General features: G+C 32.0%; 1 protein-coding gene across 8 annotated transcripts in view; it reads right to left on the bottom strand.

The window, feature by feature from the left end:
* The window catches only part of LOC119611809, a 79,547-nt gene that overhangs the window by 42,769 nt on the left and 12,030 nt on the right, over positions 1 to 24,748 (bottom strand). For all 8 annotated transcript variants that reach the window (XM_037967509.1, XM_037967540.1, XM_037967531.1 and 5 more), the window contains 2 exons: positions 11,199 to 11,654; positions 7,352 to 7,566 (listed from right to left, as the gene is read on the bottom strand). In XM_037967509.1, coding sequence (XP_037823437.1) covers positions 7,352 to 7,566; positions 11,199 to 11,342 — 359 coding nt within the window. In that variant the 5' untranslated portion in view covers positions 11,343 to 11,654. The remainder of the gene's footprint in view (positions 1 to 7,351; positions 7,567 to 11,198; positions 11,655 to 24,748) is intronic.

Raw genomic sequence — 24,748 nt, 5'->3', positions numbered from 1 at the left:
TATCTTTTATTGATTATTATGTTTCACTTGGGTTTTCTGTCAAAATGATTCAGTCCAAAAATGTATTTATGTATATTTATTTAGATTCTTTGAAGGGCTATTGGACAGTTAAACGTTCAAAAAATTATTTTTGGTTTATTCGAAAAAGCCTAAAAGTAATTTAGAACTTTTAATGATAAAATTTACTCTTTACTCCATATGTACGTATTAGGGTATTCAATACCCTCGTTCGAATAAATCGTTTTTAGACGTTGGTATTGTATCGATATTGCCAGGTAGTAATATAAGGGTGCTGCGAGTAGCGAAAGGGTTAAAAAATTTAAGTTTTTGATAACAAAATTTCTGTTTTAATTAAGAAACAATGTTGTGAAAGGATTTTGGAATTGTCGGAATTATTTCTAGAGAAGCATTTTAGAACATATACATACATTTTTTTAGTGTAGCGTTTCCCAATTTTTTGGTAATTCGTGGACCCATTAAGGAATATCGTGGATCCCATAAACATTTTGATTCCTATTGATTTGGATGTCTTTCGGAAAGCCTTTAACCCTTTAACGCACACACATATCTTATTTTGACGTCTCTTGAAAATTTTGATTGAAAAGAAAATTGTTCAAAAGAATGTTTTCGAATGATATTCGTTTTAGCATGTAGTGACACCTTATTCTGAAATGGAAATAACCATTTACTATAGCTGTGAAAGCTCAACATCGGAAAAATAACTTCGGGACGCTGGTGTCCCGTATAAGTGAAAGAGTTTGTTGCATGGATTATCGCCATCAATGTTACGCTTTATTTATCTATTCTATTTATGTTCTGCGTTGAGGTCCAAGTGAAGAAACTGGTATATTTCTACTAGATTAGTCCATAAATCTATTGGGCTAAGTGAAGTAGGGTGGGCTGGATAGTTGAATATGTGATGAGTATCATCTAGCGTCTAGCTTATACAGAAAATGTTCTAAAGAAAAATTTAACAGTTGGAATTAAGCCGACTTTTTAGCACACAATTTTACAACAAGCCGCCGAACTAAAGTGGTCGAACCGCCGCCGTAGAACTAATTTGCATTGGTTTATATATATGGTACAAAGCTGCTGTTTACGAATTACGATCCAAAGTATCAGTTTCAGCATAACATTATGGTTGTTGACAATGGGTATCACTCAGCGAAAGAGATCACACTGGAGCAGCATAACCACCGACTGTTTTGTAGGTAGCCAACAAGGTTTTTTAGTCCATTCCCCAAGTCCTGCGCTTTGTGGACCTTGTTACTACTTCACAATCTGCAGTGGCATGAGCTGAGAAGGTAAAGGGGTTGTCAAAGGTGACCCCCAATTTTTTGCTCGGTATATGAACTACGACGCTTAAATTAAGGTTTTGCTCCTTCGTGCAGGTGGTGTTAGATTATGATATATCGAAGAAGGAATTTAAATTATATTTTTATTAACAGATTAAGCTATAATCTTTAATAACACAGTGAGACAAAATATTTTTCTGAAAGGTGGATCCGAGTAGAACATGAATATGTTTTTTAAATTTGCCAAACAACTCCAAAATCTTGAGTTACGGGTAAAAAGTCAGTAACACAGTTGAATCTGAACCGATTTTAAGTTTCTCCACGGATTTAGAAAGCAGAAGCTGAGGCCTTTATAATAACATATAAACGTTTAAGTAACCTGGAGAGATATGTGTGAATTTCATCAGCAAACATATTTTTTATTTTAATTATGCACCGTTATCCAAGTTTAGAGATGTTTTTTGAAAGTATTTTATATAGGAACCGTACTATTTATTAATTGATTAGAAACCCATGTATATTCATGAGAAAAACGTAACTTTGTTTATATGTCATTATAAAGGCCTCAGCTTCAGCTTTCTAAATTCGTGGAGAAACTTAAAGTCGGTTCAGATTTAACTAATTTACTGACTTATAAGTTCCTAAAGGTACGAAAAACCGGTTTATTACCCGTAACTCAAGATTTTGGAGGTGTTTGGCAAATTTCAAAAACATATTCTTGTTCTACTCGGATCCACCTTTCAGAAAAATAGTATCACTTCCCAGGTATTTATTTCGCATACGTTTGGCTAATAATCCGATTAAAAGGAAAGTCTGAATAATTGTATACCCTAGTACGTACATAGTCTAAACCTCAGTGGTTATTAAAAAAAACAAGGTGATAAACTGAAATGAATGAGGATATTGGTATTAAATTTATCATTTTGATAGCAACAGGAATAATCGATAATAAAAATAACTAAATAATATCGATATTAAGAAAATTAAACGGTATTTAAACGACGTTCTCATTAACACTACCGTTATATACATTCTTAAACGCAGTAATTTTGTGTCCAACTAAAGTTTTGTTTGTGTTCTATGTTATGTTCGAGTATGTAGAAAATGTCATGTTAAAGTATGTAGAAAATGTAAATTATATTTATTTTAAGATAAGATTTAAGATAAGAATGTGTAAAATTGATTAAAATTTGTAAAAAGTATGGTTTAAAATCGGCAAGTAGTTAGTGTATACACATTTTAGTAATAGAAGATACACATCAAGTTATGTTCAAAACATTTATGGCAATCGTTTATCATAAGTCCATACTATATGTATGTATGATTTACAAAATATGTTCTGATTTTACAACATACATAAATGTGTTCTAAGAAATTTAGTGAAACAGAATTTTAGTATTGCAGAGCTGTCATTTATGAGTTGAACAAACTTTTTATTCTTGTTAAATTATTATTATTTTTTGTAAGAAGAAGGAAGCCGCCTCATTGACATTAATGCAATAATTAGACCAAACACTCTATTAAAGGCAAGACGAGACAAAATCAAAGGAAAAGAGAAAAAATCTATTTGATTTGCATTCACGAATGTAAGGATTTGTCAATTGCTATAGACAACATTTTATGTTTTTTTTCCAGAGTGTCGTATCGGATTATTGCATCATTGTAAATTGGCTAGAGAACGAACGAACAATGATATTAATTTTACTATAAAAAGATTATTAATTAATGTATTACAATATTATTAGTAGGACTGCATTCTTTACACCAAATACGTATATGTAAGTAGAGGTATGTATATAATATGTATAAGTATTTATATAGAGAGAGAGAATTATACAAAAAAAGAAACCTACTACTACTACTGGTAGTGAAAAAATAAAATATATAAATAAATTAAGTTAAGATTGTAGTAGACTGGAGAACTAAATATTTAAACAACATATGTATGTATGTATGTATCTTTACTCTCATAATGTTTAGGTATATAGAAATTTAGAATAGTTAATTGAAAATGGACCGTTCCTCTTGATTCTTCTCAATGTACAATAATATGCCATCACTGCTTTAACACTTTTCCACTTTTGATTCGTACTATTATTGTTCGTAGCTGCTGCAGAATTCTTATCATCGTCATCATCTTGCAGAAGGTGCTTGTGGATAATGGCAGGTGTTGCAATTTTCGTTTGATGATAGCAATTGAGAGAATTGCTGGTGCCTGAGTGGACGATGCTGCCTAGTATTTCCGATGAGGGGCTGTTTAATAACAGTTTAACATGACGTCGATTGTAGTCGAATGATGAATGATTTGACAGCGTAAGTCTATCTCTCTCTGTATAATTTCTTATTCTAGATGTGCGTGATTCATGCCCGGTCTCCTTAAGTTTGTTGCCATTTGTTGTACAAATTTTATTTGCATAACTTTGGGAATATGTCGATGAAGAGGATGGCGATCTTTAGAAATTGTAAACATTTTAAACGTGAATGTAACAATAATACCAAAAGTATTCATTAAATCATATCATAAAAGTATATCAATCAATCAGAGTTACGGAAATATTGATTATTCATTTAGATTAATTGTTTCTGATATTAATTATCAATAAGATTGAAAAATCTTATAAGCATCGAGATTAAATTCTTTTTAACCCTAACAACTTGCAAACATATAAATAAGTGTTGGAACTCTCATAAGTCCGATTATTATGAAAAATATTTTTTTAGTTTCAGAAAATTTATTTTACTTAATCAATATTTTGAATAGAAAACCAGCAGGAAAGTATAGACGGTCATGCCCGACCATATGTTACCCTACTCCAACTATGAGTATATTTTGAAAGTATTTATATTTAATTTTACTTTAATCCCGATATATTTAAGCAATTTATTTAGGAAAAACTAATTTCTATAAGACGCTTTATATGGGAGTTAAGGTCAAACCGATATTCACAAAATTTGGAGAAAAGATTTATGTTTTTAAAAACGTTGTTATAATTTTTATTATTACTAAAATAGGAAGTCATTTATGTTTATATACAATCTTGTTGATATAACATTATGTTTTTAGTAGTTATAAGCTAAAAATCATAAATCGGATGGTCCGGTTGTATAATTGAAAATTACAGCTCAAGGTTTACATGGCTTAATAGATTCAGAAACTGATTCTGAGTCAATCGGTATACTTTTGTGCGTTGCCAACATAAGCGCAGAGGGCGTCGAATTGGCTAAGGTACTATCGAATATCTAATAGGGATTTCAGAATTTCAAGCTGCTATTAAATCCCTAATTGGTGTGTTTTCCACATCTATAATAGTCCATGAATGCTGGACGTATCTCAACGGGATGGCGAAACATTCGAACATTACCCTAATTTGGGTCAGGGGAGCACGTACAGCTGTAATGTTACCAACATTCTTACAAGTGCTTAGCGAACTGGAAATAGATCCGTTCTGTGGCGTTCCACTTCTTGCAATTAAAAGGCAGATCAACGAGTACTGCTATTCTACTGCTCGTGACCGACTCGATAGCTAGAACGCTGTGACCCCATATGGATCCTTAAAGGTCTAACTATCTTATTGGTCTTCATAGACTATAACTACACAGAGGAAAAAAATATACACACCTGGTACCAAATTGACACCAAATGTATACATACATACAACAACAACATGTAATGTAGACCATGCAACTTTGTCAATTATAGTATATACATACAAACAACAACAACATGTAATGTAGACCACGCAACTTTGTCAACTTTGTAACATTTCGTTGTCGCAATCTAAACTTTATGCACATCCGTTGTCTTAAACTTAACAAACGTGGTAACCTTAAATTGCATTGTAAATAGTGAGCTTACCACGTTTGTTAATATTTAGACAACGGATGTGCATAAAGTTTAGATTGCGAGAACGAATTGTTGCAATATTGAAAAAGTTGCGAGGTCTACATTACATGTTGTTGTATGTATGTATATACCTGACAACCGATGTTATTGAAAAATTTTGTACCAGGCGTGCATATTTTTTTTCCTCTGTGTAGGTAAGCTTGTATCTGTATATTTGGAAACCACGCTAGACGCATTGATCTTCCTTTCAATGATTTTTGTAAGAGTTGTCAGAATGAGGAGGAAGAGGAGACTATAAGAGGAGACAGTGATCCGTATTCGGACGCTTGGGTCGGACTACTTTGGTGATCTATCCGATTTGTCGAATATTCCATTGAAACGCCTTACCGCGTTCAGTAATTTATCAGATTGGGTGTGAATCTTGAATTCACACTAAATAGGACGTAATCTTTTAGTCTTTTAACCTTGCAGTGCAATCCTGCCTGGTTCTTCTCCTTGACGATTTTACTTTTCTTACTCTTCCTCTATATTCTCCCCTTTCTACTTTTTCCTAGTAAAACTTAACATTAGCGCAAGTGCATAATATCGTGCGCACTATGGTGGTGTGGGGTATAAAAACCTATAATTTTATTTGGACAATCTGATTGATACTCGTTGAAATTTTATATTAACCTTTCATTAAACAAGAAAATAAATCTTTAAATTAAAGCATACTGGAGATTTTTGACCTTGCTCGACTTATAGTCGTGATTCCTAGATTTACTTATTTCAAAATAAAACCAATCCTTAACAGAATCGATTAATAATTTGCTTGGGGAAGGGACGATATTTTAATTCATCGACTAAAAAAGCTATTTTACACAACTTATTAAAGAAGGGATCTTCATAATTTTAATTTTATTTCAATTAAAATTTAATTTCGTTTAAAAAACTCAAGTACGTAAAGTGTTCACTGCAGAAGACAAAGGTCAACCTTGCATGTCCATGGTTGCAAGGTTGAAGTTAAAAAAATAATGTATGACCATTCACATCCGCTATTTATCGTATTTAAACATTAAAACAGTAATTATATATATAGATATGTATATGTATGTACATAAACATTATACTGTCCACAATTAGACTGGACATCCACACAATGCGTTCTTCGATTTTTCGCATTTTACTGGTCTATCAAAATAGTAGAACCAATGTGCATACATAGTTGTATGCCGCAAGTTACAAGATCAAAAGCTTCATCAAAAGCAACAAAAATTGCTCAGTGTGAACAGCCACTTAAAATTGGTGCTGGTTCATATAGCAACTCCATGCGGCAAGAGAAAATAATTATATTTCTATCTTCTTTTCAAAAACATAAAATCAAAAGTAAAGTGCCAGTTCACACGGAGCAACTTTAGTTGCTCAATTTTCAGAAAATTAGTTGTTTTGTTTATTTCTTTTTCTCATTCGTACAAAAACTAATTAATACGTAATTTCTGAAACAAAAGTTTCACTGTGTAAACATTAAGGCAACTTTAAAAAGTTTAAATTTTTCTCAATTTGAACTGGCGCTTTAAAAGCGTGTTTAAAAAAGTTTGGCAACATATGTTGCTAAGTGTGAACAGCCACTTAGTAAGTTCACATAGCAACTCCGAGCCGCAGGAGATACGAATGATAATTCTATATCCTTCTCACAAATATAAAATCAAAAGTTGTTCTATGTAAAGTGCCGGGTTACACTGAGCAACTTTCGGAATTTATGGGGAAAGAGGAAAAAAGAAATATCATCTGCTTTATTCTCTCTGCACAACAAAAATGTTTCTCAATGTTAACCGGCACTTTAAAAGCGAATTAAAAAAAAAAGTTGGACAACAAAAGTTGCTCATTGTGACCGCTACAAAAAATGTACGCCTAAAAAGCATTACATGTAACTTGAAGGTCACAATGCGTAGAAGGTATAAAAAGCACGCAATGCTTTGGGTTCGAAAACGCTTAGTATGGATCTCCACTTTTAAATATTTACATATACAAAGTACATACAAACATTCGACATTGCGAGTAAGTATATAGTACATAAAATCAATTATTAAGTATGATTGTATAAGAAAATTGTTGTTTCATTAATATCTTTCATGTTTTCTGTAATTTACACTGATAATAAAAGGAATGTAAGAATGGTTGTAGTGATGGTAATTTTGTTTAGACGTATTTTTAAACATCAACGAAAATTTACCTCTGACTAGGGCTCTTACTATCAGAGTGGGATGAGTGAGCATTACTGATCTGATCGTCATCCTTTCGTTGTGTCCTTCGTTTAGAAACTGGGTGGATTTGATCTTGGCCGGAACTGCTCGTTCCAGTAGGACTGATCACATCGGTGTCGCTATTGTTGCATTCTGCTTTATTCATTTCTTGTGGAAACGTTATGGAGCTTTCGTTGGTTTCAATCTGAAAAAGAAATAGAAAAATTGCGTTATTAGGAAATTAATACCATCGTAATGCTCTAAAAGCCATTTTTTGTAGAAATTATACAGCGATCGAGATTCTCAATCACTTGTAGGAAACGGAAGATGCTTTAAAATTTGTTTACTTTTTATTTTTAATGTATAGTAATGCGCTTCTTTTGCTTGCAAAAAAATTTTCCACGGGGAACTATATTATACGTTTTCAATAATTTTTATACTTTTACGCATTTCATCTACTACTATAACTTATTATTAGAAAATCCTCTAAACTATAGCAAATTATATATATATATATATATATATATATATATGATCTTCTATTGCCATATATATATATATATATATATATATATATATATATATATATATATATATATATATATAGTCTAAATCTAGTGCAGTTTAAACACTTAAATTGTTATGAAACATTGAGAATCAACATGAGAGAATTTAGCTTGGCATTGAAAATGGCTTTAATTGTTGTACTTAACGGATTTACTTGTGTATAAACGAAATTAGAATCCTTGTTAAAGATGCTGGTAGGCAACTACGATTTACATACATAAGTATACATATGTATGTTGATAGAAACATGTATGATGTATTACAGTTTTAAGTATATAATTTGTGCCTTCTTTTTCACCATTATAGTAATTATGTGATGCATGGAAAGTATTGCTTTTAGGAAATGAAGTAAAACGTTTAAAGCATTTTGTTGTCCAATGTCAAATGTTTAAAGTTCCAACTTTAAAACATAACCAAGAAAAATAAGCTTTCTAGATCATTTTGTCTAATCCTACCCAATATTTACCACTTTAGTGGGGAGGGTATATTGGGTTTGTGCTGATGTTTGTAACGCACAATAATATTGGTCCTATACCCACCTTAAAGTACACCAATCGGTGAAATTTGGTACATGATCTTCTATTGCCATAGGGACAAAGCCTATTGAAAATGGTTAAGATCGGTCCATTATTTCACCTAGCCCCATACAACTGAACCTCCAAATAGGGCTTGTAAACCTTGTAATCAAACTACAGGTCGCAATTTTGAAGATAATTAAATGAAATTTGGCATACGATCTTCTATGGTAATGGAGACGAAGCCTATTGAAAATGGTTAATATCGGTAAATTATTTCACCTAGCCCCCATACAACTGAACCCGCCGAATAGTGCTCTTAAGTTCATAATTGTCGTATCTCGACAAAAACCTGCAAAACCAAGTTCTATACTAGTCTTGATGACCCTCAAAAATTTTATAGTTATAGGGTCTCATTTGACCATAGCCCCTATACAAAGACCCCTTCAAAATTTGACTTAAATGTCCACAATTTAATTCAACAATAACCTAAATGCTTTATTATGAAAACTAAATCACATTTTAATTTTGTAACAGATGTAGGGTATTATATGGTCGGCATCACCCGACTATAATTTCTTACTTGTTTTTTATTTTTTTAGATGGTTTTATAATTCGTTTTATTTATTTTTGCCTTTCTTGCCATTTTACTGTACATTTTTATTTTCTCAAAGTTTTTAAAAGTGGAAAATGTTAACATTATGTTTTCCTAATCTGAATACATTTTTGTATTACTGAACAGAGCTATTATACTTGCATATAAACTTAAAGTCTATTTATTTATAGTTAATCGATTTAATTATTTTTACATTTATATAAGGCCTGCCCACGAACAAATTTACCCATTTGTAATAATGTACCTTCTATATATGTAAGAAAAATATGGGGTCTTAAACCATACATTGTATATTGGATGTACACCGCGGTCATTAGACCTATTTTGACCTACGGAGCTCAAGTTTCGTGGAGAGCGGTGAATACCAAGACTCACGTCTCTCCTCCACCTCTCAGGCTAGTCTAGAGACGATGTTAAATATAATTCACCTTGATATACAACATCAAATGCATTTCTGCTAAATCTGCTTTACGACTTAAACAATCGAACGGACAGAAGCATTATCGCATTGGTCATGGCACCATCCTACAAAAGATAGGCAGGCCAATCATGGGGCAGGAAACGGGCTACACTGAATTTTAATAGGTCATTCAAGACCATAATACTGACAAGGAATGATTGGGCCGCGAACACTCTCCTAAGGGATAACGTGATCTCAATCTACACTGATGGTTCAATGACTAAAAGGGGCATGGGCTTGGGAATCTTCTCCGAAAAACTGAATCTCCTGTTGTTTCTTCGACTACCTGACACCTGCAAGGTCTTTCAGGCAGAGATATATGTCATCGATACAGCCGCGAGAAGAATCCGGGAAGTGAATCTCGAAAATTCGACTATACATATATACTTGGACAGCCTTGCATCAATCAAGGTTCTTAACTCCAATGCTATAAGGTCGAAATGTCTTCTCAATTGAATTCAATCATTGGCACAACTGACACAACATCACGTTGAGATGATATGGTTCCCAGGACATGATATATATCTGATGAATGCGCAACCAAAGGGTCGTCCTTAGACTTAACCCTTGAGCAAAGAGGTATTCACACTTCCCTGGTGACCCTATCAAAATTGACTAGATAACTGGGCTTTGAGTGAGACGAAACTCAGGGTGTCAAATATCACCACTTGTAGAATATCTAGACTGTTCTGGCCCACTCTCACAATGGATTGGACTAGGACTCTCTTGTCTTTTAGTAAGAACTCGATTAGGCTTCTCACGGGTATAATGACTGGGCACTGTATGATTGGACATATGTATATCGGAACGTATGGGCTACCCACGTTATAGCTACGGTAGATGCTGTTTGGAAGAGGAAAAAGAGAAATCGGTACAACACCTTCTATGTGACTGCCCTTGGTAGATCTGGTAGAGCTCTTTTCCATGATCTGGACTATCTCAGATATAGAACCAAGTAGTAGGACAGCAAGATCCAAGTAGTCAACGAAATTAGGGAGGGAAACCATTCTCTTTTATGTACAAACTCTCAACATAAGGGGAGGGCAATTATAAGGTTATCACAATGGGTCACAAGGCCTCCGATTGAACTCGATAATGCATGCAATTTGATTAAAAATATTGGATTTGAAATGATCAACATTTTCGAAATAAACGAGGAGCAAGAACACTTTGTTGTTGGAAATACAACTGTCTACAGTTGTTTCTGGAAATTTGTATTAAACTGATTTCCAACCGATCCTATTTTTTGACTTATGAGTAATATTAATTTAAAAAAGAGTAAATTTGCCCAGTTTTCAATACTAATTTGTTTTACAAATGGTTTTATGTGGAATTTGTATACCTTTCATCTCCAAAGTAGGGCATCATATAATATAATGAACAAGGAACACATATTATGCGTATATACAAATAAAAAAATTAAAAAGCTCCATAATCGATATATTAGGTAACCCATATCTCAGGGACTAAAAGAAGTACAATCAAGTAATAGCGTTATATTCGACAAAGCCTAATCTTATACAAGTACCATCAAAGCATCTGCCACAAATCCTATAACTTTTAATCTTGAAAAGATAAATATTTCGTGATTTTCCGATTCACATTCACAGGATTTAAAATAATACTTAAACACTTACATATGCATATAAATAAATTGTATAAGCAAATATTATACTAACCGCATATAATCCTGCTGATGAGCTTGAAGAAGCTGTGGCAGCCGCTCCGGTACTGCCGTAATTAAGTTGAGAATGATATCCGCTTGAGAGTATCTTTTTGTGTGCTGATGCATGTGCGCGATACGCACTCACACTTAGTTTCATTGTGGTATAAACATAAAATCCAATAACTTGCACATTTGCTGCCAATGATGCAGTTCAGCTCTTTCGACCACATCGATTACCCTCTGTTGACCATTTTGTGGTGCAAGGACAATAAAAAATGGACTGCAAGTAGTTTTCATTCGCCCAACGAGTTCTTTATTGTGTATTACAGTGGAAAATTAATAGGTGCGTTCGTTAGGTTGTTTAAAATGTTTACGAATTGTATCCATATAGTTGTTTCTTTGTAACTAAATGTAAACAGAGCTGGTACATTGATTTTAATCAATTGTTAAGGCCTCGGCGTTTTTTTTACTATAAAAAATAAGAACACAAATGAAAAATTAGGATGTTTATGAAAACTTTATAGATTTGTGTTTGTTTCAGTGTATGTAAAGTAATCCATCCAGTAGTGTAAATTAATTTTCTATATCTATTAATAAAATTGTTTGCAATTGTTCGTGTACTTAAGATACATATATATTTCAAAGCCATATGTTTTTTTTAGGTTTAAAAATATAAGAAATGTACATAACAACAATCTTAAAGTAATTTTTAGTAAAAAAATTTAAAAAATGTGATTAAATTGTCACAAAACAAACTTTAATCCTTACAATTTTTTTAATAATGTATGACTTATTTATTAAAGTGTTTCGTAATCTAAAAAACATGTTAAAAATACTAAAATAAGTACATCCATCCAAGCTCAATACAAATGGAAAATTCTGGAAAATTTTAGTGCAGAAATTATGAACAAATTTACCATAATTTAGTTTCAAGTATTTAAGAATCAAAATGTGAAGTATTGCCAATATCGATTCAATACTTATTTAAAAATACTATACACACATACATACATATGTATATAGGTACAATACGTAATAAAAAAGTTGTGTACATTTCTAAATCCTTCTATGAATTTCAGATAACATTTGACCCCGTCCACCATTTAAGGTTGCTTTACTTTAATTTAATCGATCGAATCGTCGGATTTTTTTAGGGGTCACTCTTCATTTTGTTAGATTTAAAGATTGCCAAAGTTTGAGCACGATTGAAAGATGTTAAAACGTGCCACTGGGGCCTCAAAGTTTTGGAAATCTCGATTTTTTGGCAGTTTGGCGACTTTGCCTACCCATATCTCTAGAACGGATTGGCATATTTTCCAGTGTCAATCAAATTGAAGCAGATACTATTTATAATATTTTAAATGCAATAAAAATATGTTAGTACTAAATTCGAGATAATGAAACCAATGTTCCTAAAACCGTGACTATATACCCCTTAGAGCGAAGATGGAACCTATTGTGAAAAACAAAATTAAGTATAATAAATATTATGAGCTAGCACGACTCCTCGCTCTGCTATGTCGTTTACAACTTTCAAGTTGTTTACCATCCTTTGCCCCTCCTGGTAGTTGATGTTCTGCGGCCAAGTTGCAGGATCTTTATCAAGATATTCGGTGTAATGTTAAATCTGTTATACAACAGGTAAGTCTCACTTGTAATTAGGGCTGGGAGACCTTTTTTTAGGAATTTCGGCAGTTGTTTTTTAGTTTGGGTCGTATATTTCTGGAGCACTTTTAATTTTCTTCTGCTTGTTTTGCTCTTTACGGTATTTTGCACTGTTGGGTCAAACAATGCCAGAGCAACATGTTTAGGACTATGATACTACAGGTGATTTATCATTTTGTTAATTCCTTTTTCTGATATTTTTTGTTAATGCTTTAATAGATTTTCAATGACGTATAGGTCTTGTTTTGCCGCTAAACACGCTCTGAGGGAGTGGACGATGAAAACACAAATGCTTCTTGGGCATCTTGTTCTTGGAAAATCAGCTTAAACTGGCCATGGAAGAGTTGTATTTTCTGACAGTAAATCGGTTTTACCATCCACCGGGCATGGTGTACTGGACCTGGAGATCAAAAGCGCACATCTATTCCGTCGATATGGCCAAGATATATCAATGCCAACTGTAACAGCTCTTTGTAGTCGTCTCTTGGCTGACATTCCATTAGTTTTCTTTGTAGTTCTTCTTTGATATTATCTACTTCTTCTTTGGGCAGTAGTTCCAAAACATTTTCGCCTATGTCTGGATGAGGTCCCTATGTGCTTCCAAACTTGCAGTCAAAAATCCCTCTCAACAAGACTTCGACCTAACATCTGCTCCATGAGATTGCACGCTCCATTGAGTCTCCCAGTATGTGATGCTGTTGTATCGAAGCACATAGCCACATAACCAGAGCTGGCGAGACCCCATTCCTCTAGGCATTCGTATACTGCTAGGGCCTGTTCCTCCCCTGAACTACTGTCAGTTTCAGGAACGCCCAGGAGTGATATCAGATACCTGGTAGTATTTTTCCACCCAGTGCACGCAAACAGACTCGTTTTGGAGTATCTTAAGTCTGTCCAATACATTTTTAAACTAGTTTGGTTTTACCTGCTTGGGGTCGCTAGAGATACAGTATGAAAAAAAATAGACATAAACAAGTTAGAGCGCTATATTCGTCTATGCCGAATCTTAAATACCCTCCACCAGCAAGCTACTTTTTATTAAAACTCATTTAAATATCTAATTTTCAGATAACTTGGCAAAATTTTTGTTTCCGTATTGAGGGTACTAACATTTATGTATATGTCAAACTAATTTTAATAAGGCCGAGAAAAATGTATATTAATTCCGTAGAATGATTTATATATACAAAATACACATTTATGTCGAATTTTATCCCGATAACTTTGATTGTCAATGTGCATTTGAGTAATTTTCGGAAATGGTCCTTATATGGGAATTGTGACCAATTATCGACCGATAAGGAAAAAATTTCGTATAATGATTTATATGCCAAAAAAATTCAATTCGAATTTTACTCCAATAGATTTACTAACTAATGAAATATGTGCGTTTAGGTGATTTTCGGAAGTGCTTTATATGTATACGAGCTATTACCTTACACAAAACATATTTTTGTCGAATTTTGTAAAGATATCTTTATTTGATAATGAAATATGTGCGCTTAAGTGAATTTTTTGAAGTGGACCTTATATAGGAGCTATTACCATATATGGACCAATCCGGAAAATTTTGGAAGAGTGATTCATATAAAGACAAAACATATTTGTGCCGAATTTTATCTAGATAACATTATTTAACAATTAAATATGTGTGTTTAAGTGATTTTCGGAAGTAGGATTTTATCCTTATTGTTTTAGAATTTAATGAAATATATGCGTTTAAGTGATTTTCGGAAGTGGGCTTTATATGGGAGCTATGACCAATATTGGACCGATCCGTAAACAATTTTGTGGAATGATTTGAATGTACACAAAACATATTTTTGTCGAATTTTATCACGATAGCTTTAGTTGACAATGCAATATGTGTTTTTAAGTGATTTTCGGAAGTGGGCCTTATATGGGAGCTATGACGAATAATGGACCGATCCGTAAAAAAATTTGTTGAATGATTTGTATGTATACGACACATACTTGTGTCGAATTGTATCCCGATGGCTTTATTATTCAATGAAATATATGCATTTAAGCGATTTTCGGAAGTGGGCCTTATATGGGAACTATGACCAATAATGGACCGATCCGTAAAAAAATTTGTAGAATGATTCATATTTAGACAAAAGATATTTGTGTCGAATTTTATCCTGATAGCTTTATAATTCAATGAAATATATTAGTTTAAGTGATTTTCGTAAGTGGACTTTATATGGGAACTATGACCAATTATGGGCCTATCCGGAAAAAATTTCGTAGAGTGATTCATATTTAGACTAAACATATTAGTGTCGAATTTTTCAAGATAGCTTTATTTGACAATGAAATTTTATCACAATAGCTTTATTCATCAATGAAATATGTACGTTTAGGTGATTTTCTGAAGTGGACCTTATATGGGAGCTATGACCAATTGTTGACCGACTGAGATCTACGTTGACTGTATGATTTCTGTTCATAATTTATTTGCATGTACAAAATGATATTGATACCGATATATTTGAGGGAGTTATTAACGATAAACTAATTTCCGGGAATATATACCTTTGTATGGGGGCTATGGGAAATATTCGATCGATTGTAAAGATCTTGAACATAATTGATCACTGGCCTAAAAAAATAATGTGTGACAAAATTCATCGAAATATCTTTGGTAGTTTCTGAGAAAACTTCAAAAGAATGTTGAAAAAAACGTAATTTTTTTCGAGGTAGTCTGAAATTTTTACTCATAACTTTTTACGTTGTAAACCGATTTTGCTGATTTTCAATACCAAACTGTTTAGGATAATAATAAATATTTTGGGTGAATTTGGTTGATTTCCTTTGCTTAGTTTTAATGTGAGCGTGTTTTACACAGACAGACGGACATAGCTAAAACGACTCAGAATTTTATAAGGACCCAGAATATATATACTTTGTTGGGTCTTAGATGAATATTTCTTGGTGTTACACACAGAACGACAAACTTATATATACCCTCTATCACCACTGATGGTGGTGGAGGGTATAAAAAACATTGTTGTGGGTCTAAAATTAAGGGTATACCACAGCAAACATATTTAAATGAAATGAAGTTCCAAAGTAAAGAATTTGTCCTTAATAAGCAATAATAATACAAATAACCCATATTCGCACTCAGGGGTACCTAGTCACGTTTTTAGGGACATTAGTTGTTTTTTCGGTTTCAGTACAAGTTGCGGATTTATTGCGTAGAATATACTTAAAATATTATAAATTTAATTTATTTAATTTGATGTATGACACAGGCAAATACCTTTAGCAGTTCTAGATATATGGGTCGCCAAACTGCCAAAATATCGACATTTTTTAATTAATAATAATAATTTAATCTTTAATTTTTTTTAATTATAAAAAAATTTATTAAAAAAATGTTTTTGGAAAGATTGCAAGGAGGTTAAAAAGAGAAATATGTTAAAAGTTAGACTTATTTAAAAAATAAAACTGTATGACCAAAATGTTCAACTTTGACCCCCTCTATAACCGGTAGTTCTTGACCTTAATGCTTGAGCTGTAACTTTGTGTCTGGCCTACTATCCAATAGTGCTAACCTTGATGCAAATTTAATCCAAATCGATTTTTTGAGTTGGGTCACTAGACACGAAACTGCCCATATATCTTTTTCGATTTACACGATTCGTGTACATTTGGAATACATTAGCTTATTTACTTCAACAGCTGAAAAACTATTTACAAAATATGTTCCAATAAAAATATAAATTATTTACTTAGAAATGTACACATTTAAGAAAATAAAAATATTATTAAACAAATTCTAAATACTTAGATACTTTTTTTTTACAAAATTACGAAAACATTTCCTAATCTTTTCTAATAGTTTAAGTGAATAACAAAACTCTTAAGACACTACTTACTTAATAAAGTAGAAATTGTCGAGTGTGTAATTATAACAAGGGACAATATAAGATTCACTGAAAAAGTTTTTCAGCTATATAAGCTCCTATTCAATAGCTACAATTGTGATTTTTTTTATTCCATAATGCGAGTTTATACTTCTTGACATTCAAAAATACTCTAAAATCCATTAAAAGTAATGCAGTGCACAAAAAAAAACAGAAACTGAAATTGTGTCTCCATAAATCAAAATATGATTGGTGTGATAAAAACTACTTATAATTTTGATATATTACCGCAACCGGAATATTATTTCTCAAGTCAAAATATTATTATAGTGTAAAAAATTTTTGAGTGGGTTGAGGAAGATAAATAGAACATAAAGATATTAAATTGTTGAATTCACATAATGCTTTAAACGTATATGGAAGCTATGATCATATGTATATGGGCCGATCGGGAAGAAATTATATGCATACATATGCATATGTATATTAAACGTGTACATCTATAAATGGGCAATTTCGTGTCAAGTGACCCAACTCAAAAAATCGATTTAGATGATTTTTTTATACTTACAATCAAAAAGATGGATTCTAATACGATCTAGCCATGTCAGTCCGTCTGTTAAAAACACGATGGAGTCCAAAGCCAGAGAGCTGATATTTTTAGTTGATTAGGTTGTTTGGTATTGAAAATAGGCAATATGGGTCCACGATTTCACCTAGCCCCCATATAAAGAAAATGACTACAAGGCGGATAAGTTTTATTATTGCCAAAAAGTTTTTGTAACATTTTATGAGGATCGGCCAATAATTGCTTAAAACTGCCAGTAAAGCAACAATATTCGATCGGTCTATAATTGACCCTACCCGTCATATAAGATCCGCTTCAAAAAATTACTATGACGCTCATAGCTACCTTTAAAATGCCAGTATAGCAACAAAATGCTGCATAAATAAGTTTTATGGGAATTAAAATCTACCAGCTTAATTCTATATGGATCGGGCCACACCACAATGAAATTCGACATGAACAAGAGACAAATCTCTTTGTCCCTTTCAGAAAATTGCATTTGTACAGATAACTGACTTATGAAATATGGATAAATTCAACAAGGAGAATTCATACCAAAACGGACAGGAAACAGATATTTTCGGATTTACCATTTCCGATTCTAATGAAATTTTCTACACATCCCAGTAAAAACTTTCATTACCATGTAAGGGGTTAAAATGCTAAAATTTACTTACAAAATAGCATTTTAAGTCATTATTTTAACACGGTGATGTCATTGGAGGCAAGTACTTACCACAAACGATTACAAGTAATAAGAAAAAGTAGTCATTGTAAATCGCATGAAAAAACGTTTACAGCTTCTATATCTTTACTGGCAAGATGACTAATGAATTAGAAAGTATTTATATAATACATTATTAGTAAGACCTTATTAGACCACTTCTATGTAATCCAGGCGATATGTAGTAGTCATTGAAAAGTATGTTGTTAGGTAAGTAATTACAATTGAAAGCTATTACCCAGTTTTTGCTGGGATATTATGGTTTGAAAGTGTTCCTCAAATCAATCAATTTTGATCGGAATCTTATTCCAGACCAAAAATATCGCGCTTTGAAAATTTAAAAATATGTTAAAATTGTCTAAAAGTGGCCTAGGTGTATTTCTTCGGATTTGATGTATTATACATCCTCCTATCAACTTAACCTAACCTAACCCATATACATATAATTGCCCATAACTTTGAAATTCCTTTACGTACAGGAGATTTCGTTTTATAGCCAAAGATATTGTCTTTCAAATAATGCAAATAGCATATTTTACTTCCAAAAGGTTAAGGGTCAATTCCCATAGGGTATGTCAAATATATCAGACAGCTCCATATTAAAAATTGTAAAAGGACATGGTATGAGGATACCTATACATTTTAGTGAAATTTTTTCGATGGAGACTCGTGTAGTTCAAACGTAATTTTAAACAAGTTTTTATACAAAATCGTATGAAAAATTAAACAAACAGAAAAAAATACAAAGTGGTATCAATTTCAATTTATATGGAAAATGATATTTATCTCTTAAACTGCAGGACTAATTTAAATAAAATGTACAAGAAAATTATTAAGGACGATTTAGCCTTACTGAAAATTTACTTTGTTACCCTGTTAAAATACAGGGTGAGTTACGTGGTGTTAAATGAGAGTACTTCGATTATAAAAAAATATATTCAAGCTTCACAAGTCTGCAAATAATGACCCATTTGGCTGAATTATTGATTATAAAACTTAATGGTAGTACATACTAAGTTATAAATAAAATTTAAAAATTATTTTAGTTTGTTTTATTTTGTCCACGAATTTATTTAAATTAAGTATATCTCTTAAGCCCTTGGATTTTATTGGTATTGCAATATGGATCAAGCTTTACTGTATTGTATAGATTACAAAAAATTTATTATCAGTTAAATTTGATCTCATTTGTAGATGCTAGACGCTTTAAAATAATTTTTGTAGTCGAAGAGTTCACTTCTAATACGCTGTTTTCCACCTTTTATTTTAATATTGTGATGACAAAAGATACTTCCAGTAAGGCCTGATCGTCCACAATAATTTTCTTATACACTTCATTTAAAGTTTTCACTAGAATGCACAGTGGGGCAGAATGGAAATTTTTTGGAAATAAATCTGGCATTTCTAAACGGCTGATCCGATCGGGATAAAATTTGGCGTGAGCGTAGCCAAGGAGTATTCGAGTTTAAGTTTTGAAGATGAACCCTGCAGATGCCCCAGGGACGGCGCTGTGGCGGCTCAAAGTAGGGTACCTACGACATGTAAAATTTTTAAACTCGTGCCATTTTTTTGTTTTTCACCTAAATACAAAGATTTTTATTTTTGTGAAAGCGCTCGTCGAGATCTTGAAAAAACATGCTTGGACATACTACTTATCTCTTATAATATCCGAGTTATAGGCATTTAAAAATTTAGTGATACAAAATTTACCATACCTTGGTCCGCCTTTTTTTGAATACCGGGCGTAATTTTGGACCAAATGGACTCAATTTTTTCTTGTTAGTTAGACAACAAAATTTCCAATAATATACAAAAAATTTCAGATCAATATCATTTACTGATCCAAAAATATACGTTTTTTAATTTAAAAATTCAAAAAATTTTAGATTTTTGGCGTTTTTTTGCCAAAAATGTGTCTTAACTCTTTTATTAATAAAATAAAATTTTCTTTAAGAACATATAACAATTTTATAGTTTTCTAAAAGGTATCTTTACGCAGAACGCTTTGGCGTAAAAAACTTGTCCTATTTTTTGAAAATGTTGCCACTGCGTCCTTCCGAATGTGACCTATTTTTTATCAAAACTTCAACTTTGGGCGACATGTTCTAAAATCCCAAAGCTGGGATCAGAAAACTGAAAGCACTTTTGGAAACCTCAATATGTTTTCTATTTACTCCAAAAGTATTTTCCCAGCCCTGAAAGAAATGTGGACCCTATGGGCAAAAAAGTAAAAAATCCCATTTTTGGGATTTTCATTCCTATTTTTGGGAATTGCGGGATGCCCTTTGACCTTTTCAATTTTTTTTTTGCATTTTCTTATTTTAAATGACAAATTTAACAAGCGTTGAAAATTTCATTGAGTTTTGTTCATAAATAAAGATTTTGTCATATATTACATATTTGTTTAATTTCTAAAACTATGATTTATATCAAAATTTTAATAGGATCGCAGATAGCTACAACAATTTAGTCCATATTTATCCCTTAATATCATTTTTTAGTTAGATATGGAAATTCTCGACCCTTTACAAAAAATTTCAAGCCAATATCTCAATTACATTCAAAAATATGTTCATTTAAACCTGTGTCCTTTAATTTCATCTTTTTCATATTTTAGTATTAAGTATGACAGAACATATTTAAATCTTATATTTACCTATTTTCTATTTGTTTGCTTATCCTTATAATTGAAAGGTCCTATTATGCTTAAATTTTCAAAAATTTATAACTATTTTTTACCTAAATTTTTTCGACAGATCATTTCGTTCTGTTTCGTTTATGATCATGTAGGTAAAAGTATACAGGTAATGATAATTTCGATTCATTCACTAATAAGAAATATCAATGACTGAATTACAGGTTATAGTAATATAGTCCTAAATGTTAATAGGCAGACAATTTGTAATTTTTTACTTTGAAATACCTGTATCGGAAATGACAAGAATTGGTATATAAGTAAACTTCTTAGATTTTAAGTACCATATTTAATAAATCTACAATGAAGATTACATTAAACGAAGAGTTGTGTTCCGTTTTATGGAATGTATCTTCAAAAGGGCCAGAAAGAATTGAAGACATTTCAAATTATATAAAAACTACATATAGTAGAAAAGTAGACAAAACAGGCATATCAAAAATTGAAAACTTTTTGATGTAAAAAGTAAGTCTGTGGATGGAAATCAAAAGAAATTTCTATTAAAATTTTGTAGTTGGATGGAAACTACTACGGAAATCTCAACTTACAACACATCAACAGGAGCGCCTTGCAAGTCATACGAAGACTTATGTTCAAGGTCAAAAAAAAAAAAAAAGAGGGTCACACAAAAACTTTTTTCAATCTCAAATGAGGAAATTGCTGATACATTTAACGAAATGCTGAAAAAGGAAAACCAACCTATGGATGTCGTACATATTGCAACTATTCTTCCTAATGCATCACCAAAACGACTTAAGCGAATTGTGGAAAGTATACCAACTCCAACATCACAATCAAATTTTACTGAAGAGGAAGCAATAGCGCTTATGTTGGAACTGGGTCTCAGTCGAAATAAGTACCAAATATTAAGGAAAGCTCTGCATGAAAAAGGACACAATATATTACCATCGTACAAGGCGATCCAGGAAAAAAAACAAACTATCCTACCATCACCTATTGCTGTTAATGATGTGGAAGCTTGTATTGATATACCATCTTTGCTCGAAAACACAGCATCAAGAATTGTGTCAGACTTTTCAGAAGACCAACTAAGGAAAATTCATAACTGTGATGTTGTCTTAATATGTAAGTGGGGATGTGACGGCTTATCAGCACTTCCAGAATACAAACAAGCTTGTAAAAGTCGGACATTAGCAGACTACAAAAGTGTATTTATGTCATCATTAGTGCCATTACGAATTCGTTCATATTCCCTTAATCCATCATCGTCAAGCATCGGAATTTCATTTGAAGATATATATATATCAATACAACTCCGGGTTCAAAAAATTTTTGTAGACCCATTGGATTTGAACATATAAAGGAGTCAAAGAAAACAACAAAAGATTTAGTGGAATATTTAAAAGATGAAATAAATGCACTGGAGCCCATTTGCATAAAAATAAAGGAATTCTCTATTAACGTATCATATCAGCTAAGCTTAACAGTGATTGATGGAAAGGTCAGCAATGCCATAACAGAAACTTCTTCCTTCTGGAGATGCTCAATATGTAATGAGAAAAAGTCGCAATTCTCAAATATAAACAAAAGCAGAAGTATTAATGAAGAACACCTGTCTTTCGGAATTTCACCACTTCATGCCAGAATACGATCCTCAAATATAGAAGTGTGCCAAAAATAACTGGAATCGACAAGGAGTTGCTTCGAAGAGTTAACACTATTTTAATGGCACTGAATAGTAAATATAAAATTAATGGAAATCGATTTGGGGAATATACATCTGAAATTTCTAAATTACTTGTATCTCTGTATCCATGGAGGGAACTAACACCAACAGTACACAAAGTATTGTGTCATGGTCAAATAATAATTGAATCGAATATTCTTCCACTTGGAGAGTTAACAGAAGAAGCCCAGGAAGAGAGGAATCGAGATTTTAAGCATGTTCAACTATTCAGCTCAAGAAAATGCTCCAGGCAATCACAGAATGAAGATATTTTTAATAGTTTACTTCTATCTTCTGATCCTGTTCTTTCAACTATGCGAAAAAGATGGATTTGTTATGAAACTCTATCATCTCAAAACAAGGAAGATTTAAAGGACTTATATTACCTTCTGGATATGTATACCGATATGACAGATTATTTTATAGAAAATAAGTAGTGTTAGGAATTAACTATATAAGTAGGTTGTAAGAATTAATTGTATTATGTTTAAGATAAACATTTCAAATAAAAAAAGCTATTATACTAACTGATGATATTGTATTAAATTGTGTTTTATATTTCGGTGGGCGGGAAAGGTGGTTTGTGTGGGGTGATTTAGGTGTTGTTGTGCGTGGCTCATAATAAAATTATAACTTTTTATTGTATATACAATGTTATAGTCTTTAATAAAATAATTAACGAAATAATTTTAAAAATTGTCCAAATATTTTATTCAACTCCAAATGTATGTTCTGTCATACTTAATACTAAAATATGAAAAAGATGAAATTAAAGGACACAGGTTTAAATGAACATATTTTTGAATGTAATTGAGATATTGGCTTGAAATTTTTTGTAAAGGGTCGAGAATTTCCATATCTAACTAAAAAATGATATTAAGGGATAAATATGGACTAAATTGTTGTAGCTATCTGCGATCCTATTAAAATTTTGATATAAATCATAGTTTTAGAAATTAAACAAATATGTAATATATGACAAAATCTTTATTTATGAACAAAACTCAATGAAATTTTCAACGCTTGTTAAATTTGTCATTTAAAATAAGAAAATGCAAAAAAAAAATTGAAAAGGTCAAAGGGCATCCCGCAATTCCCAAAAATAGGAATGAAAATCCCAAAAATGGGATTTTTTACTTTTTTGCCCATAGGGTCCACATTTCTTTCAGGGCTGGGAAAATACTTTTGGAGTAAATAGAAAACATATTGAGGTTTCCAAAAGTGCTTTCAGTTTTCTGATCCCAGCTTTGGGATTTTAGAACATGTCGCCCAAAGTTGAAGTTTTGATAAAAAATAGGTCACATTCGGAAGGACGCAGTGGCAACATTTTCAAAAAATAGGACAAGTTTTTTACGCCAAAGCGTTCTGCGTAAAGATACCTTTTAGAAAACTATAAAATTGTTATATGTTCTTAAAGAAAATTTTATTTTATTAATAAAAGAGTTAAGACACATTTTTGGCAAAAAAACGCCAAAAATCTAAAATTTTTTGAATTTTTAAATTAAAAAACGTATATTTTTGGATCAGTAAATGATATTGATCTGAAATTTTTTGTATATTATTGGAAATTTTGTTGTCTAACTAACAAGAAAAAATTGAGTCCATTTGGTCCAAAATTACGCCCGGTATTCAAAAAAAAGCGGACCAAGGTATGGTAAATTTTGTATCACTAAATTTTTAAATGCCTATAACTCGGATATTATAAGAGATAAGTAGTATGTCCAAGCATGTTTTTTCAAGATCTCGACGAGCGCTTTCACAAAATATAAAAATCTTTGTATTTGGGTGAAAAACAAAAAAATGGCACGAGTTTAAAAATTTTACATGTCGTAGGTACCCTACTTTGAGCCGCCACAGCGCCGTCCCTGGGGCATCTGCAGGGTTCATCTTCAAAACTTAAACTCGAATACTCCTTGGCTACGCTCACGCCAAATTTTATCCAGATCGGATCAGCCGTTTAGAAATGCCAGATTTATTTCCAAAAAATTTCCATTCTGCCCCACTGTGCGAATGTAGAAGAGAGTTTAGGTATCCGCATACCATTTATTTTTACAATTTTTAACACGGGGCTGTCTGACCTATTTGACATTGAAATATGTACTATGAAAATTGTCCATTAACATTTTGGATCTAAAATATTCTATTTACACGATTGTAAAGACAATATCTTTGGCTTTAATATGAAATCAAAAATTATGTTGGACTTTAAGTAGTTTCAGAGTTATGGGCAATTATGTGTATGTACTTTTACGAAATTTTAACATATTTTTCAATTTTCAAATCGCGATGTTTTTACATTGGAAGGAGTTTCCATTCAAAAAGTTAATGGTATGTGGAACATATTATATA

This window comes from Lucilia sericata, unplaced genomic scaffold, assembly GCF_015586225.1.
Source record: "Lucilia sericata isolate MDLA Ls3-8-SP2 unplaced genomic scaffold, ASM1558622v1 Contig000031F_arrow, whole genome shotgun sequence".
NCBI classification, from domain to species: domain Eukaryota; kingdom Metazoa; phylum Arthropoda; class Insecta; order Diptera; family Calliphoridae; genus Lucilia; species Lucilia sericata.
The sequence above is the reverse complement of the archived record's forward strand: the minus strand, read 5'-3'. Positions and strand labels throughout refer to the sequence as shown.